The sequence below is a fragment of the Spermophilus citellus genome, assembly GCF_964194105.1.
Source record: "Spermophilus citellus genome assembly, chromosome: 15".
Lineage (NCBI taxonomy): Eukaryota > Metazoa > Chordata > Mammalia > Rodentia > Sciuridae > Spermophilus > Spermophilus citellus.
This window is the reverse complement of record NC_138195.1, coordinates 42500457-42525549: the sequence shown is the minus strand read 5'-3', so window position 1 is coordinate 42525549 and position 25093 is coordinate 42500457. Positions and strand designations below refer to the sequence as shown.

The following is a 25093-nucleotide window of genomic DNA, read 5'->3' as shown; positions in this document are numbered from 1 at the left end:
ACAAATAAATAAATAAAATAAAGGACCATTTACAACTAAAAAAAAATATTTAAAAAAATCAAGAACTCACTGCATTAATACCAGGTATTGCATATATATTCAAAATTTGCAAATTATATTTTCTTATAATAGCTAGGATTCATTTGGATCTTTTTTTTTTCTTTTTTTCTTTTTTTTATTGATTATTTAAAACATTACATAGCTCATGATATATCATCTTTCATACATTTGACTCAAATTGGGTTTTGAACTCCCATTTTCACCCCAAATACAGATTGCAGAATCACATCTGTTACATATTCACATTTTTACATAATGCCATATTAGTGACTGTTGTATTCTGCTACCTTTCCTATCCCCTACTATCCCCCCTCCCCTCCCCTCCCCTCCCATCTTCCCTCTCTACCTCCTCTGCTGTTATTCAATTCTCTCCCTTTTTTTTCTCTCCCCCTTGCCCCTCATAACCTCTTATAATTTTATGTATCATTGAAGGTCTCCTACCATTTCCATATGCTTTCCCTTCTCTCTCCCTTTCTCTCCCCCCATTCGTCTTTGTTTACTGTAGTCTTTCCCTCATGCTCTTCCTTCCTGTTCTGTTCTTAGTTGCTCTCTTTATATCATTTGGATCTTTTTAAACTAAAACTTTAATTTTCTCTTTCTCTTGACACCAGTGTAATTTCAACATGTTCTTATCTATATCAAATCACTCATTACATATTAAAAAATTAAAGTTGCAATAATCTTTGTTTGTTTTGTTTTTTGGTGCTGGGGATCAAACCCAGGGCCTTGTGCATACAAGGCAAGCACTCTACCAACTGAGCTATATCCCCAGCCCCTGTTGTAATGATCTTTACCTGGTTCTGCCATGGATCGAGGTTCTAAAAGAAAAAGAAAGAAAAAAATTCTGAGCATTTGTTTAATTTAAATCAGAAGTTTCCTGTAGTATTTAGTAGTCTCTTGCATACTTAGGAGTAATTAGATAAAGTTAATCTATTGATGTTGATGACCTAAGCACCCACAACCTCAATAGGGACAGAAAAGGGCAGCAAGAGAGCATCTAAATGATGTTGCTGCATCTTGGAACACACCTGGGTCCACTGGGGTACATAAACCTTTGGCAAGGAAAAGTTCCTGAGTTGGCTGGGACTCTGAAATGACTTGCTTTGATTGGTGCTTGTTCGGCCTTACCTGAAAAAAAGCTCGTGAAGACTGAGATCATGTAAAATGTAGAATATACATTTTGCTCTGTGGTTTCTAGGATCAAGAGCCTCAGAATAGATAATAGAATGCTTGAGAACAGGTTCTATATCTTAAATTTCCTTGGCCTACCTGAAAATGCCCACTGTAGAACCAGATACTGGAGTTCAGTGAATGTTTATAGAATTGCAGGCACTCCATAAATTGTTGTTGAACTTAGAATATTCTACATGGATAGAACTATTGGAGTTTTTTTTTTCCTCTCAGTTTAAATGGTATTAGAATATATTACTGTTTCTGATATTACTCCTAAAGCCTGGAGTAGTTCTTATTCATATTTCATACTGATCAAAGTAATACCATTTTGAGATTGGAAGAAACAGATTAAGAAAAAAAGCAAATAATTCAGCCATGAAAGAAGGAGGGGGTGATGTGAGGTAATGCATGTTAGCTCAGTATAGTCATTCCACAATGTATGCATATATCAAATATCATGTTGTATAAAATAAATTATATAATTTTATTTTTTGGTACCAGGGATTGAACCCAGGGGTGCTTAACCACTGAGCCAATCCCCAGCCTTTTTTATATCTTATTTTGAAACAGAGTCTCCCTGAGTTGCTCAGAGCCTGCTAAATTGCTGAGGCTTAACTTTGAACTTGTGATGCTCCTCCTCAGCCTCCAGAGCCACTGGGATTACAGATGTGCACCACCATGACTAGTTTATATAATTTTTGTTCATCAAAAAGATAAAGAGAAGTCTAATACTCCCATGTCTTTAGGCATGTAATAAGTTTTGTATGTTCTTTTCTCCGTTAAAAAAAACAAAACCCCTAAAAACTAAAAACAAAAGTAATACATGTTCATCACAGAAAAACTGAAAAACACAAAAATGCAAGTGGAAGCAAAATAATTGATCCTAGGCTTGCTGCTCAGAGAAAGACTACCAATATTTTAGCGAATTTCCTTCTCAAGTTTTTTCTATAGTAGATTGTTCTGTATAGTTAACCAAAGGAGCAAGTAAGTTGCAACTTATTTTGGGACTGCAAAGGATCAAAGAGAAAGCATTGGAAAACAAGCTGAAAAGTATGTGATTAAAAAAAAAAAAGAATCAACCACTTGACTATATAAAGCTTTCTTACAATAAAAAGAATCAAAACCCAACATGAAATAAAAGAAATAAAAAACCTAAATAAATACAAAAAGTACCCTCCCATATCTGATTAATGATATGCAGATTAAAATAACTGTTCCTATACTTGGCATATAAAATTAGTGAAGATTTAAAAAAATGGTTAGCAACCATTGTTGGTGAACATGTGAGGCAAAAGGCATTTCCCTGCATTGCTGGTTGTGCTAGGTAGGGCAACATGTGTCTGGGACAGACCTAGTTTATACTTGGGGTCCCTGCACATCCCAAAGGGTCTCAATTTGGCTGATCAATTGTATAATCAGTCTAAATTTAGCTCAACTTTTTGAGATGGCATTTTGGCAATACATATAATAAAAGCCTAAAAACTATGTACTGACAGTAGCAATTCAGTGCTAGAAAGTTATTGTAAAGTAACAACTATGGATAATCACAAAGATTTGTGCTGTTAGCATCATTGAAGCCTAGTTTATAGTAGTAAAATATTGTAACAATTTAAATTTTCAACAGGAGATTAAATATGAAATAGATATTTTTTGAGACTAATAAAGTTCTGTATTAACATAGAAATATGCCCATGAAATATTGAGTAAAAAAATACATTTCCAAAAAAAAGAGCATGTCAGTTTTATTTTAAAGGATATGCATGGGAAAAAAATTCTTGGGGAATATACACCCAAATAATAATAGAGTTTAGTCTTGTGGAATATGATTATAGGTGATTTTTTTACTTAGTTTTTTAGTATATTTTTAATTAGTTGCTAAAACTTTAAAAATAAACATATAACCAATTTATAAAAATAAATTATCAGAAAAATAGTTTTACAGCAACAACTTACTTTTCTGTAAAATCCTAAAATCTGGAGAATCTTCTATCAAGGTCCCTTCTCTGTACCACTCAACTTTGGGGGATGGAGCTCCTTTTACTCTGCATTCAAAGACAACCAGCTGACCCTCAGAGGCTGACAAATTTTGTAGCATCTAGAATGAGAAGAATATTGTTAGAACCAAAAAGAATATATCTTTGGAATGTAGTCTCAGTGTTGAATTTTAGAAAAAGACACTGTCTCACTGGACGTGGTGGCACATGCCTGTAATCCCAGTGGCTTGGAAAGCCGAGGCAGGAGGATCATGAGTTCAAAGCCAGCTTCAGCAAAAGTGAGGTGCTAAACAATTCAGTGACGCCCTGTCTCTAAATAAAATACAAAATAGGTCTGGAGATATGACTCAGTGGTCAAGTGCCCCTGAGTTCAATCCCTGGTATCAAAAAAAAAAAAAAAAAAAAAAAAAAAAAAAGACACTCTCTCTTTTATATTTGGATTTTTTCCCAAATTTTCTACAATTTTGAGTCTGTGGATGTACATTTGAGTCTATTTTTTAATATGGAGCCACTGACCTCTATAAAGCTCTTTCCCCACTATTTTTCCTTTTGCAGCTATTGCTGTGCTAAGTTAATCTATTAAATATCCTGCAAAACATTTTGAGTAAAGAAGCTAATTTTTAGTAAAATACTTCTGTTTGTAAACACCCATATAGAATTTGGTTTTCAGAAGAAATAACAATAATGAAAATAATTTAAAAATCTGTGGTTAATATATACTAGGTGATTCAACACAGAAGTAAAGTATTATTCCACAAAGAAATGTGGTTGTTCAGGATGTGGGACAGCTCTGTGGCCAAGTAACTGATTTGTCTTGCAGGCTTTGTTTAGTTTACATTCTGTTGTTCTAGAAATTGCTTTTTATCTTGCTGTTTTGTTTTCCTTATGTGGTCTTAACAAGTACAGTCTCACTGATCTATTGAGGCATATAGACAATGACAACCTTTATATAATCATAGTCACACATGGAGTCATTGTAAAATATGTTGTAATTCTGTGAAATGCTTTTCGACACCTCCATGATAAAAGGTTTACAAAATTCACTTTGAATTGTAAAGTTGATACTGTAATTGTAAAGTCGATTCTAGACTCTATGGGAGTATGGAATGCACATTTTTCTTTCAGAACTACATCCTCATTCATTATGATTTGTGAGCTTAAAAATCACACCTTCTTTGGTGTGGTTGGTATTCCGTTTGATTATGAAATGTTTCTTTGGCATGTGTGAGAGCATATTTTTATTTTCCATTTTGGCCTAAAGATTATAAACATGGAAATATTCTGATTAAACTTTCTCTAAGTTCTGTAAGTACCAAAGGCTGCAAGGATTTTTGTTATTACAATTTTTGAACCTGCATTTAGGAAATATTGGCTCTTACGTAAGAGAAAGGGAAAGTCAGTAGTTCCTTCTTCCTTTTGTCATTCACTATTAAAAATAATTTGTGGTGTTTTTTACAGCTTTTGTTCGAACAACTTAGAATATTTTGTGCAAGGCCTTTCACATTTATAGCATTTGTCTAAGGACTACAAGGGTGGGGAGTAAGAAGTAAGGAACCACAAGCTTTTAACCGCACTTTTACCTCAGGGGTGTGTGTATGTTGATATTGTGACAGCCAGGGGGCACTGTAGTTCAACGTTAGTGTTTTTCTCTCCCCCATCCCCAAATTTGCTTGTTGAAGTGATTCATGATGGAATTAGCACAGGGTGGTGGTTTCTGAATTAATAAAGAACTATTTTATTGGAAATTTGTTTTTTCTTTGTCTACCTCATCCAGTGACAAGAATGAAATGCTGGAAGCATCAATGGGTCTTGGCTGCTCCTGGCAAACAGGTGAATATGTCCTTCACCTTGACCTCTGAGCAAATTCTGTGCTAAAATGGGAGCCTTGGGGCCTATGGAAAACTTTAGCAGTATCAGACATTTCTCTGGATTTCATACATAGTGGAGTTTTCATTCCATCTTAAAGCAAACACATTAAAAAACCATCCCTTCCCAACCATCCCCCCAGTACAAAAGGTGGTGACAGAAGGGATTAAATGAAATATGACACATTTACAAAATGGATGTGAGCAAAATGAGGTTAATCTATATGTTCAACATGGCTTGCAGTTTGGATATGTAAGCCAACTCTCAATCTACAGAGGATATACTAAAGCCTTGCTTGAAAAAGGACTTCCTTGCGAAATTGTGTTACTTATGATTTAGACCAACACTGGCTGGTTGTTATTATTCATTTGTCACTGAAAACTAAGACCTTTGTTCTATTTGAGAGGCCAGCCAAGATACCTTTGAGCTACAGTGTATGGAACAAACCCACTAATGTCCATGATGGGAGGTGAAATTTTGTTCCAATGTGAATCAATACTCAGTAAAAAAAGATGCCAAAGGTCTTCTTACAAGCCACTTAGAGAAAGCTGATGAAAGCCGTAATTATAAGGACAGTAATAGTTGTTACCACTGAACATTGTTCTTTCTGAAAAGTCTCTTAAGAAGGAGCTAGGATGGGCACTGTGGTGCCTGCCTGTAATCCCAGAGGTTTAGGAGGCTGAGGCAGGAGGATTGTGAGTTCAAAGCCAGCCTCAGCAACTTAGCAATGCCCTAAGCAACTCAGTGAGACCCTGTCTCTAAATAAAATATAAAACAGGGCTGGGAATCTGGCTCAGGGGTTAAGTAACCCTGTGTTCAATCCCTGGTACCAAAAAAAAAAAAAAAAAAGGGGGGGGGCTGGTCATATTGCATATATCAGGGTCCAAGTCAGTTGTTTGTCATAGTGGGTCTTAGGCTATTTCCTAATGGAAAGATGATGTGCTTTGGATATGGTTCAAGTGCTCCCATTAAAGGTATATTTGTTAAAAGCTTGGTCCCCAGTGTGATGATGTTAAGAGATGGTGGGATGTTTAAGAGGTGGGGCCTGATGGGAAATTGTTACCGGCCCCTCCCCTCACTCTGACTTCCCTCTTGCCATGTGTTCTCTCCTTCTCAAACCCATCATTGTGATACTATCCATCATGAGGTTTTTACTAGAGTCAAGCTGATGCCAGTGTCATGCCCTTGAACCTATAGAACTGTGAATTAAATACACTCTTCCTCTTATAAGTACCCAGCCTCAGGTATTTTGTTATAGTAACAGGAAACAGACTAAAACATAGGATATGTACATGCTTAGTCACAGTCATATTAACCTCACTACAGATGAATAAGACAAATGAAATGGCCTAGGAAAGATTAAGTTAATCTTTACTAGGAATTATGGATCTGGACTAAAGGCCCCAAAACCAAAGGTCTACAGAGGTAAACAATGTCCAAAGTGCAACTCTGTCTTGTGTGTCATCATCATACTGATCATTTGGGAGAACATTCTTCCAAATAACTTGACAACACAAAACCCTGAGAAGCATGGTCACTTGACATTGAATTTTTTCCCTTCTGCTCTAAAGCCACAAAATGTTGAAAAAAAGAAGAATCCTTTCTTAACTGAAATGGAAGTTCTTTGCCACAGAATAAATATTACAATGTGCCTGCTTTGTGCCAAGCACAGTACCAGATGCTATAAATGTGAGTTGAAAAGACACAATTTTTGCTTGGTAGATCTCTTCCCACAAATAGCATTTAGGGACATTCTTGAGAAGGAGCATTTCCTTTATTGGTTAAAAGATGTCAGCTAGGGGCTGGGGATGTGGCTCAAGTGGTAATGCGCTCACCTAGCATGCATGAGGCACTGGGTTTGATTCTCAGCACCACATAAAAATAAAATAAAGATATTGTGTCCACCTAAAACTAAAAAATATGAATATATTTTTTTAAAAAATGTCAGCTACAAGGTTCACTTTATCATTTTATTTGTTTTTAAACCCAGTCAATATTTTTGCACCTTGGGACATGATGCAAGTGTATGTGTACAGCACTTTAGGCTGGAGTTGGATCAGAGCAGTTTTTACAGATTAAAAAACTTATTGAAAGTCCTTTCCCCCTGGATTGTCACAGGTGCTCTGTGAAAAATTCTCTGGAATTGATGGGCTAGGGAGAAGAGCCCATGAAATCTTCAGAAGTCTGGATTCAACTACTGGGCCCCATGATTTCAGGGTTTCCCTCCTCTGCTATTATATAATGAAGTGCTCTTCAAATTCTCACTTCCCCTGCCCCCTTGCACTCTTCAAATTACTGCTGAAGTAGTTGGAGCCAGAGCCGCTGCGGCCTTGAAAGCCTGCCAGAGCAGCTGCTGTTGAGTGGGAGCAGTGATAGGAGCAAGATTCTAATTTGATCACCTCCCTCTCTCCTGCTCAAGAAGTGTGAGTCCTGTTCCCCCCATGGCAAAGTGAAAATATTTTCGATGCTGCATAGAGAACGAAGGATAGTCTAGCTCTACCCACAATTAAAAGCATTTAAAAACCTAAGAGGGCTGGGGAGCTAGGAGCTCAGAGGTAGAACACTTGCAGAATATGTATGAGGTCCTTGGTTGGCTCCTGGTACCACAAACAAAAACACAGAAATTCTCTTAAGTAGATCAGTGAACAAGTATATATATATTCCATCACCTTCTCTTAAACTCTACCACTGCTTTTCTGGGCCATTCTCCTTTTCATTTTAACCTTGTTTAGAAAGTAATTTTCCATGGCCAAAGGAGTTAAATAAAACTCTGCTCTCTAATCATTGCTTTAAAACAAAACGAGCCTTCTTGTCATAACTGGTGAGGAAATGCTTTGTTGGGCAGTATAGAAAGTGAGTCACAGGGGCTGGAGCTCCCGGAAGTTCCCAAAGAAGTAAATAGAGCAGGGATAACCCAACAAACATATGCAAATGATCTGTTATCATTGCTCATGGCCACGTGAAACCATCCTTGGTAGCTCTGACTCAGAAATTCGCTAATGACACTGGCAGTGACTATGACCTCAATCTTGCCCTGGCTGACGGAAACTAACGCAAGCACACTGTGGTTGATAAGTCTCTCTGGAATTTGAGCCACAGCCTATCCTAGTGCCCTATGTCTGTACAATCCTCATCCCATTTATGGAGGCAAAATCACAAGTCCAGAGGGCGGAGAAAGCCTGCCCAGAGTTTAGGTACTAGGGACCATTTTCCCACCATGAAGCTAATGCATACAGAGATTTTACCTAACAAATGCCTTATCTAATGATTAATTCATTTTCCCATTTTATTTATTAAAGGCATATGTATCTGCCAATCTAATTAGGAGGTGACCAGTCACCACACAAAAGCAACTAAACCTGATGTGTTCATCAACCTGTGAAAATGAAGTGTAAAGAATTAATGTTAAAGGTTCCTATCAAACTTGTTAAAATAATAAAAATAGCTTTGGACGTATTATTACCTTATGAACTCCTATCTATTCATTACAGGGAGCTTTCAAGGTGATTGGGAAAGAGAGAGTAAACAACTTTATCTTTGATAAATGTACCAGACACATGTGCTCTGGGTGATCTGAATGCCTGGAACTAGGGCACCTAAGATTTGAAATTGAGTGGAGATAAGGACACCTCTCTGGTGTCAACTATCTGGTGAGGCAGATGGTGTTGCAGAACAAAAGAGAGGAGACTTTATTGAGACCAGGTATAAACTCCTTGGTGGTTTAGTGCCTTGAAGAGTCAGCAGTCTCTAAGGTATGACAAATGGGAATGGCAAATTAAAATAAAGAGAACATTTTTGTGGCACTTACGCTGTATCGTAAGACTAGGTGATTTAGCAGTGGCAATAAGAGATGACAAGAAAAAGCTCTGTTAGCTATATTTTACACATGCACACATACATACACTCCCCCCTCACAAAGGTCCTTCTTTAATTCCTCCTCAAAGTCTTGTATCCACTAGTCACAACACATTGCTTTTCTATTTCAAGTCTTTGAAAATAGTAAAACTGAAACCTCAGGGCAGGTTATAGTAAACCAACCTGAAAAATTGAGAGGCATCTTGTTTTACCTATGAAAATGTGCCTAACTGATATAGATATAGGTAGTCACAGCTAGACTTCATGATGGATTTTGGAAAACCATTTTGCATGAGTCAGTATGATTTGTCAGGATTTCCTTGAAATGAATGCTTCTGTGGAAGTTGTGAACTTAGCTCTTTTAAGTGTTAGTACTCATTGCAAGAGACCATTTTGACCATTTTGCTTGAAATTGGGATTTCTCAACTTCACCCCTACTGACACTTGGGGCTGGATAATTCTTTATTTTTGGGGCTGCCATCCTATTCAGTATAGAATGTTAGCAGCCCCCCTCCGATTGTGACAACCCAAAATGTTTCCAAACATTACCAATGGACCCTTGGAGAAGAGAGTTAACCATAATTGATAACCACTTCTGTAATACCCATGCTTATATCTTAGAAGATAAAATCTTTTGAGACCTAGGTGGGTGTTCATACAAACAATGAACATAAATCCAGGCATAGGTTGCACCTATTTGGTCTTCAGAATACTGAAAAATGCAATGTGACTCAACTTTTTCACCTTTGAACTTACTGTCTGGGGCAACATATATAAAAGAAAGTTTGTTATATAAAAGAAAGAACGAAAGGCTGAGAAGCGGGAGAACCTGTTTCTCATCCTCATTCTGCTACTAACTAGTCCTGTGACATTGGCCAAATCGCTTAATCTCTCTGGCTTTCCCGAGGTTTTTTTCATTTGTAAATGAAAGTGCCCAACTGAATTTTCCAGTTCTAAATACAAAGACTATGTGACTCAGAATTTGATGACTCCACAATAGCTGACACCATGGAACAGAAAGAGAAGGCTCTTTGTCCTTGAGTGAGGCTTTCCATTCAACCTCCCAAGAGCATTTAACTTCATCTCCTTGAGCACAAAACCAGGTACCTGCAACTAGATTCTTCTGAAAGTCCAGAGAAACCTCTAGAGTAGTAAGTGACTAGAATCTTATCACCTGATCCTCAGGTGTGACCATCAGGATCAGTGTAAAAACTGATATTAGAAATCAAGGACTGGGAATGATACTTGGACAACTACCTCAAATCAACCAACCAACAAACAAAACAAAACAAAAACAAAAACAAAAAACCCTAAAGCTTATTTGTACTTATAAAGAGACCAAAGTCCTGAGATAAAATCAGTAAATCTTGTTTCATAAACTTCATTTGGATGCTGCAGTGTCTCTAAAGCCAGGACAGAAGGAAGCCATATTTTGATTACCTTTGTAAACACAGGAGCTGCAATGATAGGTTTTCCATCTAATCCTTGCAAATAGTTGGTAGGGCTCTGACACTGTTAGAAGGGAACAAGCAATAGAGTCATGGTCACTAAAATCATTACATGAATAGATAATACAACAAATCTACAGAATTTGATGTGTAAAATTAATCCCAAATCAAAAGACATGCTTTCTTAGTTTATGAATCATAAACTTCAGATTTTAGTCTGAATTGATTGCATTTCTTTCTAGGTCACAGTGGCTGTAAAATATGTGGTGTCCATTCTACTTCAGCCCCTTCACATGGATGCATGTAATTGGACCTAACCTCCTGAAGAGGTCCCATAAAATCCCTAGGGCTGCCTCAATCACAGTTTGAAAACCAGTGGATTAGGACTAAAACTTGATCTCTGTGCATTACTAAATGGGCTAGAGAAGACATTCTTAACTTTTTTCAAAAAGGTTGTAGATAACACATTTAAATATATTATCATTGGTCAACAAACATATCTATAACATCTTACCAACATATTTAGATAGTATGATTTTATATGTCTTAAAGTATACACATACATATTTATTTTTATATTTGCCTAGAAAATGCCTGGAACTATCTGCTAGAAACTATTAATAAGAGGTACTTCTGAGAAGAGGGGGCATAGAGGTAGAAAGTTGGCCAAAGTTTTTATTCAGTATATGTCTGTACTTTTTAAATGTTTTTACAATAAGCATTTTGTTATTGTTGTTGTTGTTATTATTACTACAGTTCTAGGGATTGAACCCAGGGCAAATTACCACTGAGGTACATCCCCAGCCCTTTTTATTTCTTTTGAGACAAGGTCTCACTAATTGCTGAGGCTGGTCTTGAACTGGCAATCCTAGTGGTTCAGCCTCCCGAGTTACTGGAATTACAGGCATGTGCCACCATGTGTGGCTATAAGCATATATTATTATTATTTTTTATTGACTCAAAAGAGCCTTTTTGCTGTTTTCTAAAAAATAATTTTGTACCTGCTTACTCAGAAAGTAGAATTCTTTGCATCTCCATGAAACTAAGTTTTACAGTATAGAATGTTTGTCCTGGGTCAATCTGAGAGCTGGTAGCTCACTAGATATGCAATCAGCCCTCTTTAAAAAGCTGGAATGTCAGAGACAAGCTCATAAAGAGCTTCTTTTCCTTTGATATTTGTCCATGTAACTAGGTAAGAAGTTCACAAAGCAATAGCAACCACTTTCCCCATACATGGGAAGTACAAATTAATTATCATGTAACTTTATTTTGTATGTTTTTTTAAGTTGAATTTATTTTTAAATTAAATTTAATTTTTTGCAGTGCTGGAGGTTGAACTCAGGGCTTTGATTGTGCATGGATAGATAATGTAACAAATCTACAGTGATAAGTTATTTACCACTAACCTACACCCCCAGCCCCCAAAGTGATTATTATGATGACTAGTTGCAACAAAGAAGAGTATGATCATGCTATACAAGAAGCTCATGGTCACAGTGCATGTCCATCACGGTCAATGGCACTTGTGTTTCACCTAGATTCTTATACCTGCTGGATGGTTGACACTCTGGGCTGGGTCACCAAATGCTGAGCTTGGGGCACTGCTGGAGGAATGGCGGCAGAGGTAGTAGGAGGTAATGACACCTCATTTGGCTTCTGGATTCTGAGAAATTTTTAAAATATAGATTATAAATCAGAACTATAAATGTGTGTGAAAAGTCTGTCAGCAAAACTAATAATGTCATCACTCCTTATAGTTGGATGTAATACAAATCTTTGTTTGACAATATTCTACAAATGTTTACCGAGAGTTTCCTTTCCATACAGTTTGTTAGGAAATGCAAATATGAAGATGGATATGCCACCATTGTCCTTGGGTCACTTGCTTTCAGTGTAGCCAGGGAGTCAAATCACCTGAGATCTAAGATGTGACAGAACCCTGTGCAGAGGATATCTTGTTTAGATTTAGACAACAAGTTGTCTGTATTTTCCCTCTTGTTGTTCCAAGTAAGAGGCCAAGCTTTGTATATTGTTACCTCTGGGGTTGTGACATGGCAGAAAGCAATAATAATCCAAAATCTTCAAGTTTACATAAATTGAAGGGATTTTTTTAAGGTCAAAAGAACCAGGAAGTATTCTTGACAAGGTTGTGGAGGAAAGATTATTTGGTTTGTGGGGAAGGCAGAAAGATCTGTGGATCTGGCCAGACAGCCTGGCAAGGGGAAGAACCTAAATTCAGAGGAAAGGTGGAAGGTTCCAGTCTTGCTAAAACATCAGTCCTGAAGCATGTCGGGAAGAAACAACACTGGACTTAAAGACTGAGATCTAGCACATGGGCCTCTCACCTGTAACCCAGGAGAAGAGATGACCATTGACAGAAGGCTTCCCTGTCTTTGGTCTGAATGTTACCTCTCTTGTGTCTCAGCTTCCTCAACTCTAAAATGGGGGAATAGTAATTCTTATTCCACAGGGGTTTTGTGAGAGTTAGATAATTCATGCCAGGTGCTAAGAGTGATGCTTGCTCCCATACTGCTCCATATTTATCAAAGGAATCTTTGCATAACTGTGGAGGGGGAAGAGACACCCAATAATGACAGATCCTAACCAGGCAGGATGGAGTCTAAGAAGCAGAATTACATGGTGATGCAAAGCCTATCATTGTCTCTAAAGCATGGGTTTTCTTCTGCAATAACAAAACCCCTGATTTCCTTACATGACTGCTCCAAAAGACTACATGCCCCAATCTTCATTCCAACTAGGTGTGGCCAAATGGCTCTTTTTAGTGATGGGATATGAGGGATAGTGAAATATGCTATTTAGAGAGCTGACCTTACAAAGGAGATGGACATACCCTTTATTCCTTGGTATCTTAAACTAAGAAAATGAGGGTGTACCTTAACATGAGATGAAGCAGAAACCTGGTAGCAGACTGAAACCTACTAGAATGCGAAGCCATTTACCTGATTTTTATGTAAATAAGAACTATCTATCTCATTTAAATCACAGTTAATTTGGGTTTCTATTATATAAAATTGAAGTTAAATTTTAACTAATACAATTAGATTTATAGCAAATAAATAAATGAACTATTTCTTGCAGAATTAATGTATCAAAATTCATACCATTAAATTTTTAACATATTTATGGGAAACCTTGAGGAAGGAGTGATGAGTGTGTAATAGAAGAGGAATTGATTACAGAAACCCAAGAGGAAGAATACTTAGTCCAGGTTGTGAAGGATAAGTAGGAGTTTGCCATGAAAAATAAAAGATGAACCATGCATTGTTTTGAATGAGATGTCAGCAGTGTAGACAGCCCAAGATGGAGGCCAGGTAAGACTAGTGGATCCTCCACTGAATAAGGCTTTAAGTTTTTTTTAATGTTTCTTATTTTGTTTTCCCATAGATAATCTTTTTTTTTTTAAAGAAGGAAAATGATAGGAGCAGAATGATCTCATAGAGAATAATCAGTAATACTTTGGAGACCGTAGAAGAGAGAAGAGGGCTGGAGCATCCCTCTAAGGAAGAGGCTGGCATGGAAGGCCAGCAGGAAGAAGAAACTGAAGCAAGGCCTTGAGAATGATGAGGAAGTGGGTTAAAGGGAGCATCCTTGACTCTGGTCCTGAATGTTCCTGCACAGGAGCTGAAAGCAAATTCTCATTGCCAGGTAGATAAACACAAAAGATTCTGAAGAGTAAAACGATTTCTGCCCTCACGGAGCTTACTCTCTATAGGGGTAACACAGTTTACGTCTCTTCAACCAGGCTCCCAGATATTTCTGTTTGTTTCAGGTAGCCTCAGGAATGGTTACTATGTCTGTTTCTATTCCCAGGACTTCTGCTGGAATGCTCCTCTCTCCCTTTTGGGGGGTATCCTCCTTCTGTTCTTCAAAGGTTCAGTTTAGGATCACCCACTCTGTAAAACCTTTCTTGATCTCTCCCTGCACCCCCAACCAATAACTCTTCTTTTGTACCAAGTCCTGTACACCATGCACATGGTCATCATAGACTATTATATAACTCTTATCATCTATATGTTTGGTATTCATTTCTTGCTACCTCTATATTGCCTTCTACTAGGTGTGAACCTCCTGAAAGAAGGAAGCATCTGATCTTTCTTTATTTTGTACTGGAAATTGAACCCAGGGGCACTCAATCACTGAGCCATATCCCCAGCTCTTTTTTATATTTTATGTTGAGACAGGGTCTCACTGAGTTGCTTAGGGGCTCACTAAGTTGCTGAGGCTGGCTTTGAAGTCAAGATCCTCTTGTCTCAGCCTCCTGAGCCATTGGGATCATAGGCATGCACCACCATGCCAGCCTTGACTTTTCTTAATATCCATTGCATCTAGTGTAGTGCCTGGGGTAATGTAGGTGCTCAGTCAATGGTTGCAGAAACTAACAAATGGATGGATGCAAGTTTGTTCAGTATATAGTACAACTATTTAGCAAAAAGGATATAACTTTTCCAGATCAAATATATGTATATGAACATATACACACATCTATACATATATACACACAGTAAATAAGAGATGTAAATATTTTTAAATGATATGTATATAAAATACATAAAATTATGAATAATATATAAAAGTTAAAATATATTTCATATATAATTTAGGATAACCAAATTTTGTGTTCTTATAGTACTATCTAAACATGAGCTTTTTAAACTATTGGGTTATTGGTTTTTATACTCTGTAGATATAAATACAATATTTTACAAGTGTCACCTCATATTTTAAATACTGAGAATATTCCAATTAATCTTAAGCAAGACTTAAGCAAAATAAGTAGATTCTTCTCCAAATCTGCCTCTCTCCTCAAGTTCTAGTAACCAGTTAGGACTTTTTTTAGTATCTGAGGATACTGAGTCTATAAGATAGAAAATTAGAATTACCGATTCATCTCTTCCTTGTTAGGGTCCCCTTCTGAATCAGAAGAAGAAACACCTGGAGAATTAAAAACAAAATATGAGCTTTTAAAGACAATAATTTCAATATTTTTAAGCTAGTTCTAGATATTTGAAGAATCTTAGACTTAGAAATGAACTCAGTGATTCCCTACACTAACATTCAATTTGACAAATGAGGAGAAAGACACCTAAAAGTTGAAGGAATTGTTCAAAGTCACATAGCTAGTTAGTGATGGAGTTCAAGCTAGTTGGTCCAACTTCAAAGTGCTCTACAATGTAAAACACCTCCTGATATCGTTGGACTGTCCAAGTTTGCAGCCATTCTCTGGTGTTAGAAATTCTCATGCTCTGGCCTACACAGATTGACTAGAAGAAGGGATTACATTGGATTCTAGACATTGTAGGTGTAGGTGGATGTTCTTCCGTCCTGCCCTAATATTAGCAGGTCAAACTTCATTTTGGAAGTGGGGGTGTTTGAAGTCCAGTTGCCACAAAGAAAAAAAATCCAACAATCCAATCTCAGCACTGTTAGCACAGCCTTGATCCCGGATTTACTTCTCAAGATAGTGAATTCCAGGAAGATATAACAGAGCTAAATCTGGAGGTATTTATCATACTCTGAGAATTTGAGGATAAAAACATAACACATTCCTACTAGTGTATTTCTTTAACAAATGTTTATCAAATATTCACTATGCACTTGGTATTATGTAAGGTATTGGAGATAAAAGTAAAGAAGATGAGACAGTACTGGCCTTGCAATCTAGTTGGTAAACAGACATTTATGCCATAGTAGTACAATATGTAAGTGCTAAAACCAAGGTGTACCTAAAGTATAATAGGTAGAAAAAGTACTGACGAATGGTCCCCAGAGAAAAACTCAGAGGATGACTTAAAATAGGAACAAAACTTAGTAGATACAGGAGTAACATAGATTGATTTCTTTCCTAAAATTAATCATCTAAGTTTTCTACTGAGATAAATGCTTTTCCAAGGTTCCCAACTGGTATCCATGCTTCTACTTTTGACTCCCTGCAATATATTCTCAACAAGAAGCAAGAGTGACTCTGTTAAAAACTAAATCAGGTCATGCCATCTCTCTGCTTAAAACCCTCCAGAATTTCCCATCTCAGAGTAAAACCAAAGTCCTTGCAACAACGTACAAAGATTTGTATGATCTGCTCATCTACCTCCCTCTACTTTAACCCCATCTTGTACTTTTGACCTCATCTTCTATTGCTTTTTTTTGGGGGGGGGGGTTTGTGTTGTTTTGGGTGGTACTGGGGATTGAAATCATGGCCTCACACGTGCTAAAGTGCTCTACCACTGAGCTACACCACAGCCCCAAATTTGCCTTTCATTTCTCTTCTTTTTGTGCTGTTAAGGATTAAACTCAGGACCTCACAGATGCTAGGTAAGCACTCTACCATCAAACTACATTCTACACGTGTGTGTGTGTGTGTGTGTGTGTGTAGAAATAAATAAATATATATATATATTTCTACACACAATATATATATATATATTTTTTTTGAGCCATAATCTCCTTAATTTGCCCAGACTCGTCTCCCCCTTGTGACCTTCCTGCATTAGCCTCCCTAGTAGTTCTCATATTACTTTTTCCCTCGGCATGAGGAGCCTGGCCATGCTGGCTCCTCTCTACCTTAAGACTCTCACCTCAGGGCCACTGCACTTGCTGCTTTCTTTGCCTTGTGTGGTTTTCTCTTGACTATCTTTGGGGCTCACTTTCTCACTTCCCTAGGTCTCCATTCAAATGTCACCTGGTTAGGGAAATCTTCACTGCCACCTTATCTAAAATCACACACACACACGCGCACACACACACACACCTACACACTCACACGCATACACATATAACTCCTAGCCATCTTTCTTGCTATTTTTCTAGTTACATATACCTATCATATTATATATTTTATATATTTATTTCACTTGTTTTCTGTATCTCATCATAATATACATTCATCAATATGTAAGTTTACTGTTTTTTTTTTTTTTTTGGTAGAATAGCCCTCAATAAATGTTTGTTTAGGGCTGCAGTTGTAGCTCATTGGTAGGGTGCTTGCCTAGCATGTGTAAGGCACTGGGTTCAATTCTCAGCATCACATACAAATAAATAAATAAAATAAAGGTTCATTGACAACTGAAAAAAATTTAAAAAATGTATTTATTATAAATATATGCATTAAGCTTCAGGAGTATTTTACGTTACCTTCTATATAAATTTCAGCAGAAGTTGAATCTGTCCCATAGATGTTGGAAGCAAAGCAGGAATAGCGTCCTGTGTCCTCTTCAAAGGCTTCAGCAATGGTTAACGAATGCAGATTTCCTTCCTGGACAATGTGAATGTCTGGGGAGTTTTCAAGCTCCTTGCCTTCACAGTACCACCTGCAAGTAAGGGAATATGGCCTTTGGACATAACTAAAGAAACAAGACTTAATAATATAGATGGCTCTAGATACTTCGTAAGAAGAAAACTGTGAAAAACTAAGAGTCAGAACATTAAACAATCTGTTATTTGATTGTGACAATGAGAGAGTTGGCAGTATTCAAATCACATTGACACTTTACTCATGAGATTGGAAAGTTGCTCTTATTAAGAATGCTACAAGGGCTGGGGATATAGCTCAGTTGGTAGAGTGCTTGCCTTACGTGCACAAGGCCCCAAGTTCAATCCCCAGCACCACCAAAAAGAGATACAAGCTAGGTACAGTGGCCCAAATTCAATCCCCAGCACCAGCAAAAAAAGATACAAGCTAGGTACAGTGGCCCATGCCTGCAATCCCAGCCACTTGGCAATCTGAAATACAAAGATAGCAAATTCTAGGGCAGCTTGGGCAATTTAGGAGACTAAATTATCTCAAAATAAAAAAATAAAAAGGGTTGGGCATGTACAAGGCCTTGGATGTGATTCTTAGCACCGGGAATTAAAAAAAAAGGGGGGGGGTACAATTGCAAGAAGACAGAAAGCAAGTACAGCCAACTAGGAAGAATAGGAGAGTAGGGTAGAAAGACGAGGGTGTTTGATATGGAACTTGGCTTCTCCAAAAGGGCCTTTCAGCTTTCTATAGTGGGCATTAAATAAACACTTCTTTAGCTTATTTAGAGAACATTGAATAGATAATAAAGCTTTGTGAAGTGGTATACACTCATCCCTGCTGTTAAATTGTATCTGACCTAACTGAAAAATTAATTTTTTCTGTTACTTGAGTCACTAAAGTAAGAAGGATGAGTCATATTTCCCCAGGAGAAGCCCACTCTGGAAAATAACCTAAGTATTTAATTATAATTCTATATAACTGATGTTATACTATAATACAAGTTTCTACCTGGCCAAGTTTTCTGGCTAAAAGTTTATACAAAATAATAATATAAAATGATGTTGAAGATGTGGAGGTGCATAATAAGAAAAATAAACATGAAAGTTCAATGGAAATGTCACTTCTCATATCACAGATTGGCAAGTCTAAAGGTTTGATCATTCTCATACATCATTAGTGGGAATGTAACATGGCATAACACCTATGAAAGGAATGTGGAAATACTGCCATAATCACACATTTATTCTTGGACCTAACAAACCCACTTGTTGGAATCTATCATACAGATGGACTTCCACATACACACAAAATGATATATGTACAAGCTACTCATTGAAATAGTCAAAGATTGAAAACAAGCCAGGTGTCCATTTTTAGGGAACTGATCAATAAACTACAATAGAGCCACACAGTGGAACATGCTGTGATCTAAAAAGAGAATAAGATCACTGATGTGGAAGAATCCTAAGATACACAGTTATATTTTAATTGTAAGCTGCAAAATAGTAGATATAGGGTGTTAGCTCTGTTTGAGAAATGAATAGTTATGGATTGAATTATATACGCCCCCCCAAAGTATGTTGAAGTCCTAACCCCCTGTACTTGAGAATATGATCTTATTTGAAAAAAATGTCTTTAAAAAGTCTTTGCAGATGTAATCAAGTTAAGGTGGGCCTTAATCCAATATGGCTGAGGTTCTTATAAGAGAATGAAAATCCTACATAAAAATAAAGACACATGGGGGACCCCATGTGATGACAGAGGTAGAGATGAGAGTGATGCAGTTGTAGGCCAAGGAGCACCAAGGACTGATATCCACTACCAGAAACCAGGGAGAGGCAAGGAAGGATTTTACTCAGAGTCTCAAATGGAACACAGCCCAGGTGACCCACCCACCTTTTTTGGGGGGGTGTTAGGGATTTAATCCAGGGATGCTTTATCACTGAGCTACAACCCCAGCCCATTTTCTTTTTTATTTTGAGACAGGGTCTCACTAAATTGCGTAGGGGCTCACTAAATTGCCGAGGCTGGCTTTGAACTTTCAATCCTCCTGCCTCAGCCTCCCTGAGTTGCTGGGATTACAGGCTTAGGCCACCACACCCAATCTTGATGACACTTTGATATCAGACTTCTATTCTTCAGAACTGTATGAGAATAAATTTCTGTTGTTTTAAGTCATCCGATTTGTGAAAATTTGTCATGGCAGCCATAGGAAACAGATTTAGGGAGGCAAGAAATAAGATATTAACTCATTTGCATTTGCATAAAGAAAACTGGATAGAATAAAATGAAAGTTAAGAGTAGCTGCCTGTGGGGGTAACACAAGGTGGATGATGATTTATAGGAGTAAGATGTGCCCTTGTACCCTTTTATACTGTTTTTACTTTTTGAAATAATTATTAATCAACATAACAAAAAGCAATTAAGGGGAGGAATATTATAACTAATTAGTGTAAAAAATTAAAGAATCTTGGTATTTACTAGTCTTCACTGTCATTTCAGATCTAACTACTCAGTACTTTAATTCTTCCCTCCCACCATTTATATAAAGTAAAATTCTAAAGCACATTAAAGGAAACCCACCTACTCAACCACTTTCTAACAAACTGTTCTCTACTGTTCCATAAATATGTCATGGTCACCCCCATACTCAAGTCACTGCTCATGTTTTTCTGAGATTCTTTTCCTCTGCCTTTCAGCAACTGCAAATAGAATTTATGCACCAAAACTTGGCTCAGATGTCACCTCCTACTCAAAGTTACATGTTACCACCTATTTTCAATGATTGTTAGGTTTTCTAAATTTTTTTCACCTTTTTGTGAGTGTGTTATTTGCTTCATCAAATTATCTTCCAGTCTTTGAGTTCTGTTGTGGCAGTGGTACACAATAAAGGCAGCTGAGGAGATGGGTTTGTAAATCTCCCAGAGCACAAATCTCACTAGCTCTAAGGAGCTTATAATGAACAAAGCCTCAGAACACGTAGTTCCAAATACAAAATCTGGGTGTCAAATCAAACATGACAAATTGAGAAAATGTGTTATCTTTACTCCCTTCCTAAAATGCCTCTAAAATGAGAATAAGATAATTTTTTTAAAAGGTACAATACCACAAAGACAAAAAGAATGGAAGGGGAGACAACAGCAGACCTGAAACTTCAGAAACTTTTGGAAGATGGAAAGCATGTTGAGCAGTCAGAAGAGTTGAGAAATGTGAAAAGCAAAAGCCTTCTTGGAGATGGCAGTAAAGGACATAGCCAATCCATGCAGCAGAATTCCAGAGAGTTGGGATTTGGAAACACAAGATTGCTAACAAAAGGGAAGGAGATATGGAGGAACCCCGGAACCAAGTGTGGTGGTGTACACTGGTAATCCCAGCTACTCAGAAGACTGAGGCGGGAGGATGGCAAATTCTAAGCCAGTTTCAGTAATTTAGCAAGACCTTATCTCAAAATTTAAAGAATGAAAAGGGCACTGGGCACGATGGCACACAACTGTAATCCCAGCAACTCGGGAGGCTGAGACAGGAGTTCAAAGCCAGCCTCAGCAATTTAGCGAGACCCTAAGCAACTCAGTGAGACCCTGTCTCTATAAAAAAATACAAAATAGGGCTGGGGATGTGCCTCAGCGGTTGAGTGTCCCTAAATTCAATCCCTGGTTACCCCCACCCCCCAAAAAAGAAAAGGGCTACAGATTATAGTTCAGTGTAGAGTGCCCCTGGGTTCAATTCCCAGGACTGAAAAAACAAAACAGACAAGAAAAAGGGGAACAAAACAAAATTGATAATGACAACAACCAAGTCTGTTAGTTACAAATTTGGAAAAATGAGCTCTAACCCACCATTTCAGGTTCCTTCCTTACATCTGAGCAGTTAGGGAATATCCCTGGAAGAAGGCTGAGTTGCAGGCTGAACAAGCTGCTGTTCCATATTGGAGTAGGAGAAGAAGGCCTGCAGAAGGGATTTCTCTAGGGGAGAAAAATGGGCCTGGTGGAGCATCCTAGGCTTAACTGCACGGAACAGAATTTTTTGAATTTTCACAGATTGATTGGAAAACCAAGACAAATTTGTGAAAGGACCACAGAACTGAGTCATATAAAAATAGACACCAAGAACCAAGACAATAATCAATTTCAGGTCAAAATAAAAAGGAATACATTTGGCCCTATATATCTGTGGGTTCCTCATCTTCAGATTCAACCAACTGTGGATCAAAACTATTTGGAAAAAAAAAATTGTGTCAGTACCGAGTATGATTTTTTTCCTGTAATTTCCCTAATTCCCTACAGTATAACAACTATTAACAAATCATTTACATTATACTAAGAATTGTAAGTTATCTAGAGATGGGAAAGTCTGGAGGTTTAATTCAGTGGTAGAGCACTTGCACAGCATGTTTGAGGTCCTGGGTTCAATCCCTACCCCCCTACCCCCCAAAAAAAGGTATGTTAGATGATGTGCATAGATTATGTGATATGCAAATATTAAACTAATGGCTTTATATAAGGGACTTGAGTATCTGAAGATTCTGGTAGCCACTGGGGAGTCCTGGAATCAGTCCCCTGAGAACATAGAGATGACTATACAAGCAAAGAAATATTCATTTTATCTTACGAGGCTTGGTAGTGAACAATATTTATATGTTAACAATAAAATAAAAATTAAATATTTCTTAAAAACAACAATATGTTATGATCATATTGAAAAATGTAAAAATAAAATAAGGGTGCTGGTTTAATATAGGGGCACTAAACTTCTACTTTACAGAACCGGAAATCAATAGAAAGTAGCTTACGTTAGCATGGCAAGCAACTGCAGTGTAAGCATTTTACGGTGGTTCACTTTCTGTGAAAACAAGAATTTACTAGGTTATTTGACCTTTCACTGTGTTGATATTTACACTGGCGGTGCAAAAGACACAGTGGGTAAAGCTGCTGATTCTTTATTAGCAACACAAATTAAAGCACTGTCACAAAACTGACGATGGTTTTTGGATCCACTACCATGCTCATAGTAAGAGAAAAAAAAAATACAGTTTCAAGAAAAAATTCCTTGACAAAGCAATAAAAATCATGACTTTTACTAAATTTCAATATTGAGCTGGGCATGGTAGAGCATGCCTATAATCCCAGTGGTTTGAGAGGCTGAAGCAGGAGGATGGCAAGTTCAAATCCAGCCTCAGAAACTTAGTGAGGCCCTAAGCAATTTAGTGAGACCCTGTCTCAAAATTAAGAATATAAAAAAGGGCTGGTGATGTGGCTCATTGATTGATTGAGCACACCTCTGGGTTCAATTCCCTGTATAGAAAAAAATAAAATAAAAATCAACTTTGAATTCATGTCTTAAAAAAAATTTTTTTTTTAGTTGTTGATGGACCTTTATTTTATTCATTTATTTCTATGTGGTGCTGAGAATTGAACCCAGTGTGCCGCAGTCTGGCTGGGCACAATTCAGGAGCCACTTGTCAAAAGAAACAAACTTTATTTTTAGAACCACACACCACACCACAAAGCGCCTCAGGAAAAACCTTCAGAGCCCAACTGCCACCACCGGCTTCCCACAAGCCTCTCCACCTCCCCCACTCCTCCTGCTCTTGAGGCTGATTGTCTTGGTCGCTGGGCAGAGCCAAAAAAAGTCCCCCAATGAGCAGCTCCGTGGTCTGAAAGGGCGGGGAAATAGCCCAATGAGCATCACCTCAGAGGAGCCAATCAGTTGGCAGCTAGAAGTTTGCTGGGGCTGCTGTGAGCCAATCATCAGCTGGCAGCTGGAAGTTTGCTGGCAGCTGGAAGTTTGCTGGAGCCCCTTCGGCTGTGGCTCTCAACACCAGTGCCTCACACATGTGAGGCAAGTGCTCTAACACTGAGCCATAACCCCAGCCTGCCATGTCTTTTTAATATTCTTTATTTTCTCGAAAATAATGGAAGTAAGCCTGTCATTTCAAGTAAAAACAACTAATAGTATTCATTGCCAATGGAAAAAAAAAATGAGCTTTCAGGAAAAACTAGAAAATTTGAATCCCCCCAGAGTGAGTTTAGGGTTTCAATACTTAAAGACTTTTTATTTCATCCAAAAGTACTTAGATGAAATAAAAAATATTTCTGATATTATATAATAAAATGTTTTATCCTTTGGAAAATCTGCATTATTTATTTTCCAAATGACCAAATGTTATCTATTCAAAGGTCAAAATAGACCAATAGGTTTTAGAATAGCAAAGGACAAAAGTTCATCGGTATGGTTTCAGATTTCACATTGCAACTAACCTTCAGGAAACTACTGCTAGTTGAATTTTGTTGTAGTATTAAATAGCAATAGCCACAAAGATCTGAAAGGTTATTAAAATGCTCCTCCTATTTCCAAAACATATCTGTATAAGACTGTATTTATTGCACTGACTTCAACCTAAACAGCACATTACAATAAACTGAATGTAGAAGCATATGTGAGAATCCAGCTATCTTTTGGAAAGCTAGACACTAAAGAGTTTTGTAAAATCTGTAAAATAATACTACTCTTCTCACTAAAACTTTTTGCTGTGGAAAATCTATTCCTTGTAAAATTATTCATCTTAACATGTTTATTATTGTTATTTAAAAATGAATGAATAGCTGGTGTGGTAGTGTATGCCTATAATTCCAGATTGGGAGAAGAAGGAAGATCACAAGTTCAAGGTCAGCCTCAGTAATTTAGGGAGGCCCTAAGCAATTTAGCAAGACCCTGTCTCAAAACAAAACATAAAAAGGGCTGGGAAGTAGCTCACCCTGGATTTAATCCCCAGTACAAAATGGGGCAGGGGGTGGGGAGGGGTCAGGGAATGCATGCATAAATATTTAAAACATTTCTCAGTTTAACTTCAATACAGTAAATAATTATAAACAAAACCTATTTTGAGTCTCAATCATTTTTTAAGATTATTAAGGGGGGGTCTGAGAATCAAAATTTTGAGAATCACTGGTATATTATTCAGAAATCAAAAGGGAAATAAACAGGAAACTGCAGAGAGTTGAAAGTAGTCTGTTCTTTAGTATTTGATTTTTAAGTAACGTAGGTCTATTTATTTGATGAAACAAATATAAACAGCTATTTCAAAAAAAAGAAATCCTTTATTTCTATAAATATTACAGGATTATCTCAATTCTTTAGATTTCTCATCTTTACCAAGATGAGAATGAAATCATCCATTAATAATTGGTTAGCCCGAAGGAGTTAAGAGGAATGATGCAAACTGTGGAACTCTCAATCAAAAGTGATCTAATCCCTACTCAAATGGCCGTGATGGCTTCAAACAATCCCAAAGAACAAGTAGTAACCATGTCTCTGTCTATAATACCATGAATGGCTCAGAAATAACATGCTGGTCAGGTGAAAGGGTCTTAAATCTACCCTGCTATCCTGAAGAATTCTGAGGTAGGAGAATAACATACTCTCCTCAAAGTCTATCCATG

At 37.4% G+C, this 25093-nt stretch overlaps 1 protein-coding gene across 3 annotated transcripts in view; it reads right to left on the bottom strand.

The window, feature by feature from the left end:
- The window catches only part of MYPN (myopalladin), a 95537-nt gene that overhangs the window by 40731 nt on the left and 29713 nt on the right, over window positions 1–25093 (bottom strand). For all 3 annotated transcript variants that reach the window (XM_081267309.1, XM_081267307.1, XM_081267308.1), the window contains exons 3-8: window positions 17546–17721; window positions 15298–15349; window positions 11945–12059; window positions 10389–10460; window positions 3187–3328; window positions 855–878 (exon numbers count right to left, since the gene is read on the bottom strand). In XM_081267309.1, the coding sequence (XP_081123435.1) occupies window positions 855–878; window positions 3187–3328; window positions 10389–10460; window positions 11945–12059; window positions 15298–15349; window positions 17546–17721 (581 nt within the window). The remainder of the gene's footprint in view (window positions 1–854; window positions 879–3186; window positions 3329–10388; window positions 10461–11944; window positions 12060–15297; window positions 15350–17545; window positions 17722–25093) is intronic.